Here is a 14,130-nt window from a genome sequence, read left to right on the forward strand (position 1 = left end):
CTGTGAGATAACCCAACTCTATAAGGGTTAACTTATTCTTGTCATTTTTTGTATATAAATAATTATATTTATTATATGACTATTTTGCCAAGGGGAAACTACCAATCTATTCTAATGGTGGACATGTATAAATATATAATTTCACTTTCCATGAATAAAAGAATTTACCGTTTATACCATTAGAGCATATTATTAGACTTTGTTTTCTTTTACCTGTGATAGTGCAAAGGCTGCAGAGATATGACACATCTTATAGTCACACAAATTAACAATCGATCACATCATATGATTCAATATATGTCGTATATTTTATTTAATTAAAAATGACACTGCATCCTCATTCAAATGATTACAAACAGTAGAGTGTGTATGTCACTTTGTAATATATCTTACTTTCCACTCATTGATTCATAGCTCTTAGAAAACCTTAAAATACATTCATTCCAAAAATAGTATTCTACGTAACATGCTTGAAGTTCATCATATCTACAAAGAGAAACAAAAATTATTGTGCATGCAATTAACTACCAAGAGCATTTTTCCTATAGAAATATTGCTTAATTTCACATTTTCTGTAATTATATTATCAAGAGTTACCTCTTTTGCTGCATTCATTTCATCTGAATCTATCACCAGTTATATGGATTTTTTTCTTCCAGTTAAATTTATATTTCACACACTCATCCACATGTTTATGACAATCCAAGAATTGTTTCAAAATGATCTCCCTCTGTGCATCTTATAAGCTTGGCTGCATTAAAAAATAACTTATTTCAAGTTATTAATCCTTCACTAAATAACAAACTTAACATATTACATATATTTAATTTTTTATAAGAGGGAAATTCTGATAGCCCTGTTTCTCACGTTTTGTGCTTTCAAATCATAGTACTGAGTAAGTAAATAACCTCTTCAAGAAATTCATAGAATTATGGTTTAGATGTGGCCAAAAATAATCTGAATTGAGTGAATGTAGTTACATAGCAGTGCAGTCTTCAACATATTTTAAAAAGGCAAAGATAGAATTATCTACATTACTAAGAACTAATTCATACATCACAAAACTAATACATCAGCTGCTGTCCGCAATAAGGCTGTAGAATAGTAAGAAATGGTAGTGACCAGTAGAGAATAGGTGCTATCTTTAAACTGCTATGTTGTAAACATACTTTAAATGCCCAAATATATTCCATCTTTATTGATTCTACTGAATTTTACTACTGAATTGTGATGAATGTTATTGTGTCAAGTACACACAAGAAGATATTGATGTAAACGTGTATTGCTTATCCATACATTACAAAAAATCAATGTTATTTAGAGTTAGGGGGAATGAATTTGTATAATTGATACTGCCATCATAATTCATTCAATTCATATATTTTGTGATTAAAAGTTAATACCTTGCTTTTTTCAATTATTTATCATGGAGTACAAACACTTCACAAAGGGCATATATAGAAGATAACAGCAACATAGAATAAATAGATACATGCTTCCATCGCAAATTTAAAAAGCCTCTTGAGCAAGGAAAGAAAAGTGAATACACGCAAAAGGTGATAGTTTTGATAAATAATTTGAATTTGGACACTTTAGCCAACAATAAATAATAGAAAAGCGAAACAAATGTCACTGTAGCTTTCAGCCATTCCCATCATTTACACAAAATGAATACAACCTTTTTTTTCTTTTTGTGCATTTTTAATCCTAAATAGACGGAACTAACTAAGAAGCCCCCCCCCCTTATCTCTGCTGTCGATTGTGCGTTCTCGACAAAAAATAACACATGCATTACCCTTTGCATAATCTATAAGTCTATATAATCAATTCTTCAAAAAAGTCACATTGCTAATTAATTATGCTAATAATGCGTTAAATCGAGTTTGCTTTCATAAATTAAATAATGCCCCTAAAATGCTAATTTTTGGTTCACAGACTCTTGATAGGAATCTGATCCAAAGTATTCTTAAAAAATTCAACATCACATTTATTGTCTAATGTATTTTATTGTTTTCTATATTTCTTATGTATTTCTTTGTTTTTCAACATTTTGTTTTATCAATGGAAATTGTCAGGGACTCTTATTTTGACCATGAACAAGATGAAATTAATTGATTTTAATCAGTAAAAGGAAAAAAGAATGATACACTTATGAAATTTTGGCTAAAAACACTATTTGCATTGGATTTGGACTCTGCATGCCCTTACAAAATGTTGCATAGTTTCGGAATCGTGTACTCAGGGGAAGCAGTTTTGGTTTTAAAAGTTGCGCCAGATTTATCATGAAACAAGTTGAGAGGGGGCTGAATTAGCCCCCCCCCCCCCCCCCAGTCTTCTTAGGGTTAACTCAGCCAATGATAAATAATGATGCGCACACATACAAAATAAAGCAATGAAATGATTTCAGCCAATTACCAAAGTCGCAAGTACAAAAGTATTCAATATGTACTCTGCTCAGCGGGTTTACAGTGAATGTAAGAACAAATAAATACAATGTCAAATCCATTACCCACTTCTACTCATATTGAGGCATTACAGGTATATAGCCTCAAAATGTCTTTTGAGCTTCAAGGAATGGTCCAGGCTGGAGATATTTATATCTTGATAAATAGAGTACAAATCAGAGCAAAATGCTGAATTTTTTTTCCAATTGGATAACAACAAAGTTATTGAATTTTAAAGATTTGCATTATTACATGAAACAGTTCTAGGCATGTCTTCATGAATATTCATTAGGTGGGTTGATGTCATATCCCCACTTGTTCTTTTGTATTTTATTACATGAAATAAAGTTAATTCAAATTTTTATACCAAAAACTAAAACAATTGAATTGACAACTGATTAAGTGCATTATTTATTTCTTGCTGCAGTTTATTTTATCATAATGGAGACACATCATTTACATATATATGATAAAATGAAATAATTATGATTTCATGCAATAACATAAGAAAAAGAAAAGTGAGGATATTACATCATCAGCCCACTTAATGAATATTCATGACGATGTGCATTTAACTGTTTTTACAAAATATTGATAAATTTAAAATTCAATAACTTTGTTATCTGACTTTGATGAAGTTTTCATCATTTTTTTTGGTGAATTTTACTCTATTTAGATACAAATATTTTCAGCCTGGACCATCCCTTTAACACAGAGATCTGTATTGTATAAAATGCAGCTATAAGCTCACTTCATCATGGAGATTTCATGATGATAATGATAAAAATATGCAAAGTTTACATAGATTTGTTTCTGAATGCTGCATAATAACATGAAAGTTATATTATATCACACTCACTAAATCAGAAATGTCTATGGTAACATTTCATGAGTCCCATAAACACAATGCTTGAAGCATACACACAAAGGAGCTCTAAGCAACCCTGAGGGGAAATGGTCACGAAAATAGACTCCCTCACAATAAAATGAAATAAAAACATGGATCATTGTCATCATAATCAACTGTCCATCTGTAAGAAATCTTAAGAGTTGAACCCTTTTATCTTTGTTGGTCCTTGGTCTGATTATCTCTGCTAGATATTTTCTTCTTTCTATTTCAGCAGTGTGGAGCCATGTCAATATAATTTGTGCACTTGGAGATGTCACAGACATCACAGAGACAAGACTTAAGATTTCTATTTCTCACAGATAAAATATGTACATAATACATATATATTCATCGCTGTGATTGAGGCTTTGGGAAAGAATTTAAATTTTGATAGAACGAGAAGATGCACGGATGCCTTCAGCCTGTAGACGGTTTAAGATTGGTTTGTAAATATCCTTCGATAATGGTAGAACTACACCCTTCTGTTGAATCTCACCTGGGTGGAAAGAACAATTACAATCAAAGATAGACCATGACCATCAAATATCAAAGATTAATATTCATGTAGGTTTAAAGTTTCTTTTTTGACTTTCTCTTATCAGAAATGACCATTATGTATCAGTTGTAACTTGTGGCAATGTTAACTAAGGGTTTTACAGTAATTTGATGGTATCAGAATAAAATAAATATTAATTGACATTCACACAGGAAGCAGATATCAAAGGACTGGGATACTGCCGTGTAAGATATTGTGACTGATCTAATCCAGACATCTTAATTTGATATTCATTTCAGCTCTAACTTACAAGATTATAATAAAGTAGAAATAAATTGATTGACAACTGAATCAATTGGGCTATTCCATAAAGTAATCATCCTTTGTTTGTATGTTGACCATCGTTTTTAAAACCTCACTTTCACCACTCAAACCATGATAATTAAATAGCACTTCATGTTTTCATATGATGCACAAAGTGGAGACAAATCATTTTAGGAAGGTCCAACATATAGGAGGGTCAGATATTTTCTTTATAGAAGAGAGTAGTAATATACCTTCTAGGACCATCTTAGTTGCAATGGCCACTGGGTATCCTACAGTCATAGCCATAGCTGATAGACCATAGGGATCTCCATAGACAGTTAATCCTACTTCCTCATGGGTTCGACTACCATCTGACCAATCCACACCAATAACATTACGCATGATCACAAGATCACGTTCTCCTTCACCTGGAATGGGAAGAAAAAATAAGATCCAGTAATGGAAAAGAATTAAAATTCTGGTAACATAATAGTGAACCTTCTAAGAGTCTGCATTGCACAGGATAATGATGTACTAATACAAGAACTCACTTGCTACAAATGCAACCTTGACTATTCAAGAATTAATGATAATATAACTTTATAAAACATTTCTGGATATTGTTTAAAGATAACAGACCTTTAACCCTCATCCAGTAGGGGGAAGGGAGTTGAATCACCCCCCCCCTTGACATTTTTCTGCGACCATTCCACTGTGCGAAATTTGTTGTTCACGCCACTCACTAACGTTTTACTTTGAAGTCTTGTGCACTTTTTGAGACCAAATTTACAATGCTTGGGTATGCGGTTCGATAATTACGCAACATTACTAAGTGCATGTCAGACCCAAAACGTGATTTTGTGTACAAAGTTAATGTAATGATAATAGGCCATCTATCTAGAAATAATCCACTCCGAGGCGCATTGTTATTATTACCCAGGCTTTAGTTTGAGCTGCCTTTCAGCGCTCAGTGCATTTAAGGAATTAATCCTGCCGGGTACCCATTCACCTCACCTGGGTTGAGTGCAGCACAATGTGGATAAATTTCTTGAAGGAAATTACGCCATGGCCGATATTTGAACCCACAACCCTCTGTTTCAAAGTCAGAAGACTAATCCACTGGCCCACAATGCTCCACACTGCTCAATGTAATTGAGTTTACTCATCTTATTCATAAAGATATGATTTTTCACTTTTATCAGCTGAAATTAATTGATTTCAGTATAATATGCTTTAAAAAGATTATGCTATAAATTTGGTGAAAAACAAAAAAGTCGAAAACAAAGAAATACACAAGAAATTCATAAAACAATGAAATACATAAGAAATTCATTTTCAAACCATGATTTTTTTTCATTTGTAAGTAATTGTTGGCAATGGTAAAAAGACTATTTATACCAAAAATTAAAATTCTATGAGCTTTATATAGTGAATTTGAGCCAAAAGTATGATTTACCCATACATCAGCATAATTCATATAAAAAAAATCTGATCATAGTGCCAATTTTCATGACATCCCCCCCCCCAGCCATAGAACACCCAAAAAGACCCGGTCTGGTTAGGGTTCAAATTATGTTGTTTAATTCGTTACCAAAAAACTTTTAATTCACCAGCTTAAAATCTTAACTGGGCTATTTCAGACCAGTGGGGGGGTCAATTTGACCCCCCCTTTCAGATCTCGGGCAGTGATTGCGCGATCGCCTTCGGCACATATTTTTATTCATATAAACAGACACTTGGGTGGTCATTATATTGGATTCTGTAAAAAGTCATTTTGAGATCATTACCAAAACTGGCATTTACCTTTAACTCAATTAATATAGCTAGTAGAATGCTATTTTTTGGTTGGAGTATCAATTATTACATTTCTAACAAATATCTACAAAAAAATTGCAAAAATATAATTGATTTCTTACATGTATGTTTTTTCCAATGAACTTTGTCTGGGACCCTTCTGCGATCATATTTAGCATAAAATGAATTCATTTAAACCAACAAAAGTAAAAGTAATCATACATCTATGATATTTGGTTGAAAAACCCAATTTGCATTGACTTTGTACACGGAATCACGTTTTTGAGCAAGTTCGGGTCTGACATGCACTTACAAAATGTTGCGTAATTTCAGGACCGCGTCCCCGGGCGTCGAAATTTTGGTCTCAAAAGATGCGCAAGACTTGAAAGTAAAAAGTCAGTGAGCGGCGCGATAAAAACCTTTGCGCGACAGCGTAGTGCTGAAATTTGTTTAATAAGGGTTAAGTTGTTGTTTTTTATCTCTTTGATAGATGTAGACTTGTTCCAGAATAGCAAAAGTAGGGGACCAATGAGTTTTAACTACTTATTTGAAAAAAATGTTCTAAACGAAAAACATTCAGGCAGCGGAACACCGTACTTTCGGCAGTAGCAGAACATGCATGGGAACAACACCAACCCGATTGGTCTGGCGTCAGATTATTGACTCTGCACAGCATTGGCATACCAGACGTGTGAAGGAAGCCATCCAGATTCGACTACATTCTAACACACTCAATCGAGACATAGGCTTCGAAATCGAAGCCTATGTCCACTTTGCGGGCCAGAGCTCCCTGGCCTGGGTTACCGCCAGGCCAGCTCACTCACGAAAGAGAAAATGTTCGAATCCGATCAACCCAAGTGAAAGTAGCCAAGAAAATCTCCACTTTGCTTCTGTTCTTCAGGATTGTAAATAAAAAAAGTCCTAAAAGTCTGGGTGCAATTATAATAGTAACCCATCGTTGATCCACAGTTTCAGCTCGAATAAAGCTTCCGAAAAATGCATCGCAGTGCTCGTGGACTTCCCTTCTCGCAGAGCCTCCTGCCGCGGCGCGGTCTGCTGGAGACCAGGCAGGGCCACGTCGGGGGGCATGTGCATGGAGTGCCGCTGAAGTGTTTCCATCACACACATTGAAGAACCAGAAAAAAAATGCTTGAGACTAATTCACCAGTCATTCGGTAAAATTATCTTCATTTACATTGGAAATTAATTTACGATTATAAAAAAACTGGTAAAAGCTACTGGGTGAAATGAAAATGTGATAAGGAGGTTCCAGTGGGTGTAAAGGGAGTTGAACATGCTAGACTAAAATCACGATTATCCGGGAGATTTTGGCATGGGGTCGGGAGAAAGGATCGAAATCCAGTATTCTCCCGCAGGATCCGGGAGACATGGAAGCTCTGCTATAACCTTCGCCCTCGCACCGAAGTCTCCATCACTTGACAAAGTTGAGCAGCCAACGAAACGTTGTGAACTCTCTTATATTTTCAACCGCTTCGCGAGACAACTGATCAACGAACTCTATTGAAAAACATTTTATTATCCAAAGTAATTTGCAGATTAAAATAACTAAATCAAAGTGTCGAGAAGAAACATACCTTCGTCAGAAATTATAAAATTGCATACCAGATTATGAGGGTTATCATTCATTAACGGTACACCCAAAGAAAAGCACTTTTCAGTCAACTATAATCAAGGTATGACAGTGCAATGCAAACAACTTTGATGAAATCACTTTAATGTCTTTGTTTATCAAGAATAAGTGAGTGTTTGATTACCGTATGAAAGCTTCTGAGCCAAATGATGAGATAGGGTCATCAGAGGAGAACCTTGTTTTGTTACAACAGTATCTGATAGAAGTCCCAAACTGTTGAAAAAAAAATAACAATGGTACTAACAGATCAACACTACTTCTCTTATTACTACTGAGATTACAATTTCTCATAAGAATATTTCAAAACAAAATATTTTTAAAAATAACATTAATTTGAATGAGCAATTTTGTATTTAGAGGAGTGAATCAATCAAATATTATCCTTCATATTATCCAAATCATATCACTTAAAAAAATTATTCAATGTACACTGGAAGACCCCTGTAAATTAAAACATAAAAACCTATGTCACAAAAACTAAACAGCTATGACAAGCTGTTTTTTACTATCTAAAATATAATATTTTTTCAATATTTAAGTAGAAACATACAATCCCCCTTGTGAGAAGACTAATAAATATTATTTTCTTTTAATAAACAACATAATGAAGGATAACCATCAGCATTGCTAAAACCTAAATCAGGTGTCAAAATGGACCAATTGTATAAAAAAATATGAAAACTTTGTATGAATTATTTCAAAATAGAACATACTCTCTGATTGCTTGCAGTCTTTGTTCATCCTTTCCTACTGCTTCATATGCCATATTGTTAGCTTCCTCCTCTGTGAACTCTTTTCCCATACTAGCTCCCATGGTTACACATAACAGCTCTCTCTGTAAACAAATCACATAGTGTATTCTCAAGATAAACACATCAAAAGTGAGTCCCCTTAAAAAACACCATCAAATATTCGAGTGTAACAAATCATTCAAATTGAACCAATATAGGATATAGCTAGGGCTGTTAGAAAGCATATTCTTGAAAATTAGTGACTTTTGTGACTTAACGACTGAATAATCACAAGATGAACAAAAATTAACACATTTTAAAAAATTGCAAAATCTGTGCTGTATCAACTTGTGAAAATGACAGAAATGCATCCACATCACCAAGGATAACAACAATTACAAAATTGTGGTAAAACAAAATTGAAATGTAGACCTGTACTACCAATATTGTCTTTAATTTGTGCTTCTTAACCCGTTAAAATGAGAATTTCTGTAATTTTTAAAAAAGTCATAACAACACATTTGAAGTTTTGAAAAAGCATAATTTTTTTTCATATTGTGCTCATTCCGCCGTTAAGCTACAGATGTCGCTAAGTTTCGAAAAAGCGCTTCCTAACAACACTAGCTATATATCCATACTTGGTTTAAACTTAAATAATTTGTTATATTTGGGGTTCTTTAAGGAAAACTTACTTTTAATGTTGTGTTTATGATTTCAACATAGATCCAAAATTATCATCATCTACGAATGTAATGTACAAGTAATGTATTTGTAAATCAATATACCCAGTACTGCATTTTCAAACAATGTATTATTTCAATTCATCCCTGAGGATAACCACAATTTATTTATAATGCTTAACATATGTATAAGCAACATGGGCCGATATACTCAACTTATTTATTTTCCTCCTAACATCATTGTTAGTTTTAAAAAAGTTTGAAGGTGCCTTTGTGATTGATTGAAGTACATAAAATTGCTGCCATGGACCAGCTGGAACAATTGCCATAGCTTTGGTCACTAGATTCAATCAGAATTTTAAACACATAAAATATACACTTTCTCCACACCCTGGGAAGTGAAAATCCTTGCAAGTCTTTGGACAAGGTATATTGACTTGTGCACCCTAATATAGACATATTAAACATCTGGTTGGAGCATGGAAAAGTGAAAGATTGACATCTTGCCAAAGGACATAAGTACTGCAACGAGTTTTGAATCCTTGACCTCATGGTCCAGAGATTTATCTACTATTCCACAGCACTCCTGGAAAACGTGAAGATGGACAAGGGATATATGGCTACTTACCCATGTGATTTCAGGGGCATCTTCATCTAGAGCAGGATGTGGGTTCTCATCTGCTATACCAAGCATTCTCAAGCCAGTAACAATTTTACAAAAGCCCTGAACAAACAAGAGTAATAAACAGAGTATGCCTCAGTTACATCCATCAATTGGGAAGCTCTACACTAAAAGTAATTACAATAAAATGCATCGTTTTTCAAGTGTTTTCTTTTTTCTTCAAAATACATGGGCAATATCAATTACTCTATATGCATTCATATAATTCCAGTACCTACTGATTACACTTAATATAATAAGCCAAGTTTTAAAGCATTTAAAAACTTATCAATGTACATTTACATGGACCTAACTATGTTCCTATAGTTGGGGCCTGGAAGGAAAACCCGGATTGAACCCGAACCAGAAGGTTTAGCAAAAAAATTCCCAAAATCGGCCCAGAACTCGGATCCACCGCACAACACCGCCGCTGCAGCCCCTATAGCAGCCTGGCCTACCTAGGATGCACTTTCATCTCCTGCTATGTCAGTGAATTAATTTAACCTAAATTTTTCTCTGAATCAATGCCCAAGTAACAATCTTAACCCGAGTTTCAACCTCATGAGCATCAGGAACAGTTTTATTTCGGCTTCGATCTTGATTTCATCATTCAAATTCTCAGATTTAGGGTCTCACTCTGCCGTATATTCTTCTGGATATGTATTGAAATAAACAATTACAAGCGGCAAACTCGAAGTCAACATAATTCTTGCTGCCCTCTATGTTCGTTTGGCAAAATTTGACTAAGAATTTGAACAAAGATGTCGTGATTGAAGTCAAAATAAGGTAGTTTCTTGTTGCTCGATGGGGCTCAAATTCATGATAAGGATCAATGAAGTTAGATTATCTGGTATCTGGGAGTAAATATGAGCTCAATTAATAAACCGGACCGGCTTGACCCGGCAGAATTCCCCCATACACGCCAGGTTCCAAATTCAAGCCAAGCCCGGCTCCCACCATTGTATATTCCTCTCAAGTCCTCTCAGAATAATCATAGTACTGGCGCTGGAATGATAATCACCTAAACATGAGTATCTTACCTTGTATCTAAGGGTGCCCCTGATGATATTATCTGCTGTAGGAATTCCGTAGAGGAAGACATATTGCATTGCATCACGATTGCAGTAACCTTCAAGGTTGAAACCTGGTAAGAAGTTAAAGCTGTTGACATTAGCAGCATCCATATGCATTCCAGGAGGAAGGTAGATCTCTTGCTGATCCTTCAAGTATTTGGCATCTCTGGTCATCGCCAACAGAGCAGTAGCAGGACTCCAACTAAAGATGATAAGGGCAAATCATCTTGTAAGTAAAAAACTACACAGCTCTCTAAAGACGTTCTGTTAAAACAATAAGGATTTTTTTGTCTATAAAGATGTCAATCTTTGATCATAATGGAAGGACATTCAAGCAATTAGCTACTCTCACCATTCCTACAACTAGCTACTCAAATGGAAGGCAAAAGTGGTCATTATCAATCAGACGTTTATTCCTGTTGACAAACAGCAAAAAGTAATTTTTTAATACAAAAATTGAAAGGAATGGCCTACTGTATATAATCCAGTAAAAAATCAATCGATCTTAGTCATTATTACATACACCCATCTTGATAATTGTTGTACTTGAGTAAAATCAAATTCAATCTTTACTGGTTGCAAGATGGCTCCGGGTATTTTCTAGAAACGATTAAACACAATTAATAAATTGCCATTTACGGTTAACCAGCAGGGGTTAAAAAAAAAGGAAAAAAAGAAACCTTCACCGAAAGTTGCAAAAATTTCATATTTGCATCTTAAAATCAATGAAATGGCCATCTACTTTCTATATTTCCTTTAAATTATTTTGATTTGTTGGAAACTATCAAGAAAATGAAGAATATTCTCCTCTTCTTGACTTTGAAAAATTGTTTTATGATGTTACACTAGGTCAATATTGTAGTCCCACAAGTAGACTTTCATGGCATTGAAACATTAACTGATATTGTTTGATAGTTTTGATCGTTTTTTAATGTTTTACACTCCATCAATACCATGAAAGTCCACAAGTGGGACTACAATACTAACAAAGTGTAGCATCAAAAAAAGTGGAACGCCTCTGGCAGTCTTGCATCCAATTCGATATAGCAGCAGTGCTGCCTTCGAAAACAACTAATGAATAATTAGTCACAAAAGAAAACACTAATGTGATAAAATATCATGTCCATTGAATCAAACTGACCTTTGACCATGATCATGTGACCTAGGACATGTGCAAAACAATCATTCATACTTGATTACCCTTATGTTGATGTTTCATGAGCTAGATCCATAAAATTTGTTATAATACCAGTTCATTGTCCTTTAAATGACCTTTAACCTTGGCCATGTTCTTGAAACACGCACAGGGTATTCAGGGATACATTGCTGCTCTTATGTCCCAAGTTTCATGAACTAGATCCATAAACTTTTAAAGTTATAAAGACAATTCCACAAATACCCCAAACATTTCCAAAGTTTGTTGAATCTAAATGACCTTCGACCTTGGTCATGTGACCTGAAACTTGCACAGGGATGTTCAAGAACATTTGATTGCTCTTATGTCCAAGTTTCATGGACTAGATCCATAAAGTTTTAAAGTTATGACAATTCATCAAATAATTAATAACCCCAACATGGCCAATGTTCATTGACCCTAAGTGACCTTTGACCTTAATCATGTGATCTGAAACTCAGGCAGGATCTTCAGTGACACAATATTACCCTTATAAGTTTTATAAAATAGGTCCATATACTTTCAAAGTTATGACAACATTTCAAAAATTTAATCTTGGTTAAGATTTCGATATTGATCCCCCCAACAGTTCATTGATCCTAAATTACCTTTGACCTGGTTCATATGACCTGAAACTCAAGCAGGATGTTCAGTAATACATGATTACTCTTATGTCCAAGTTTCATGAACTAGGTCAATATACTTTTTAAGTTATGATGACATCTCAAAAACTTAACCTTGGTTCAGATTTAAATGTTGATGACGCTGCCGCCGCCGTTGGAAAAGCGGCACCTATAGTCTCGCTCTGCTATGCAGGCTAGACAAAAACAATTTTTCATAGTCAAGGAAGAAGGGAATATTCTTTATTTTTTCTGTAGTTTCCAATTAAATCAACACAATTTCAAGGAAATATGGAAAATAGATAGTAGCCATTATGTGAATATAAAGATACAAAATGTGAAACATTTTGGGAAGGTTTTTTTCCCCCCCTAGGCCATAGATCTATACAGTTTAACGGATGTCAGAATAGGTAAACCTTTATCTTTTTAACAGTCGTTTGAATGGCGTTTAAACGTTTTGACTACGCCAATTATTAAACAAGGCGAAGGACCTCACTTTGTATAATATTCATTTTCATACTTATATTTATCTTTTTTTTTCATTGAAATCTTTTCTCACCTTCCATCTCTTCCTTATCTTCTAAGTGCAATAATGGTTATGATAGATGAAGCAAAGATTAGCAAAAAGATTGTATCTAATATTAAAAGTAACTTAGCTTACCTGAACTTGTACTTGAGAGGATTAGCTGAAAACTCTGGAGCTGGTAGACCACCACACCATGACTCAAACAATTTCACCTGTAAGAAAAGGTTTCACAGTAAAACTAAATAAAACACTTGTATTAATGTCAGTTGATTAGAAATCTAGCTCTTTGGTGGACACCTGAAAGGGGGGGAGGAGGAAAGAATGGATGATCCATTCTAAGTTAGCAGAGAACTGCTGAGGACAAATAAAGTACAATGGTTATCATCAATTCTATTACAAACTGATTCAAGATACTAGGACCAACAGTACTAATGATCATTAAAGGGAAATGAAACCTTTGGAACAGGTAGACTTGTGTCGAAACAGAAAAATAAAAAAATAAGAACAAATAAAGTTTGAGAAAAATCGGACAAATAATGAGAGAGTTATGAGCATTTGAATACTGCAATCACTAATGCTATGGAGATCCTCCCATTAGCAATTCGAGAGGATGTGTGATGTCACATGTGAACAACTTTCCCTTTGATGGACTATAAAATACCCTCAAAATGTCTTTTTTTGCCTTTATGGTGATACAAACTCTTTATCCATGATGTATTCTTTGAAAATCTGTATTACATTCCCTCCTATAGAAAGAACACATGATCTAATAATAGATGTGATAAAAGAGGCAATTTAAGTGAAATAAATACTAAAGTAAAGGGGAGAATTGTTCACAAGTGACATCACACATCTTTGTCGCATTGCCAATTTGAGGAGCTCCATTGCATTAGTGATCGCAATAATTAAATGCTCATAACTGTTACATTATTTGTCCGATTTTTCTCAAACTTTCGTTGATCTGTTTCTTTGATTTTTCTGTTTTCACACAAGCTATCTTGTTCCAAATGTTTCATTCTCCTTTAATTCTAATTTTACATTCTAAAAGAGGTATAATCTAATTCTAAATATATTTTGAAACACAT

At 34.2% G+C, this 14,130-nt stretch overlaps 1 protein-coding gene and 1 long non-coding RNA gene across 3 annotated transcripts in view; one reads left to right on the plus strand and one right to left on the minus strand.

Annotated features, from left to right (window-relative positions):
* Positions 1 to 2,144: 2,144 nt before the first annotated feature.
* On the plus strand, positions 2,145 to 3,406 carry LOC121410151. The gene is made up of 2 exons (XR_005969277.1): positions 2,145 to 2,577; positions 3,162 to 3,406. It is a non-coding gene; the product is annotated as an uncharacterized LOC121410151 (long non-coding RNA).
* The window catches only part of LOC121410150 (alpha-aminoadipic semialdehyde synthase, mitochondrial-like), a 33,878-nt gene continuing 22,838 nt past the window's right edge, over positions 3,091 to 14,130 (minus strand). For both annotated transcript variants that reach the window (XM_041602046.1, XM_041602045.1), the window contains exons 15-21: positions 13,181 to 13,257; positions 10,693 to 10,927; positions 9,620 to 9,715; positions 8,294 to 8,415; positions 7,705 to 7,793; positions 4,387 to 4,563; positions 3,091 to 3,829 (exon numbers count right to left, since the gene is read on the minus strand). In XM_041602046.1, the coding sequence (XP_041457980.1) occupies positions 3,714 to 3,829; positions 4,387 to 4,563; positions 7,705 to 7,793; positions 8,294 to 8,415; positions 9,620 to 9,715; positions 10,693 to 10,927; positions 13,181 to 13,257 (912 nt within the window). In that variant the 3' untranslated portion in view covers positions 3,091 to 3,713. The remainder of the gene's footprint in view (positions 3,830 to 4,386; positions 4,564 to 7,704; positions 7,794 to 8,293; positions 8,416 to 9,619; positions 9,716 to 10,692; positions 10,928 to 13,180; positions 13,258 to 14,130) is intronic.

Source organism: Lytechinus variegatus, chromosome 3 (genome assembly GCF_018143015.1).
Source record: "Lytechinus variegatus isolate NC3 chromosome 3, Lvar_3.0, whole genome shotgun sequence".
Classification (NCBI taxonomy): Eukaryota; Metazoa; Echinodermata; class Echinoidea; order Temnopleuroida; family Toxopneustidae; genus Lytechinus; species Lytechinus variegatus.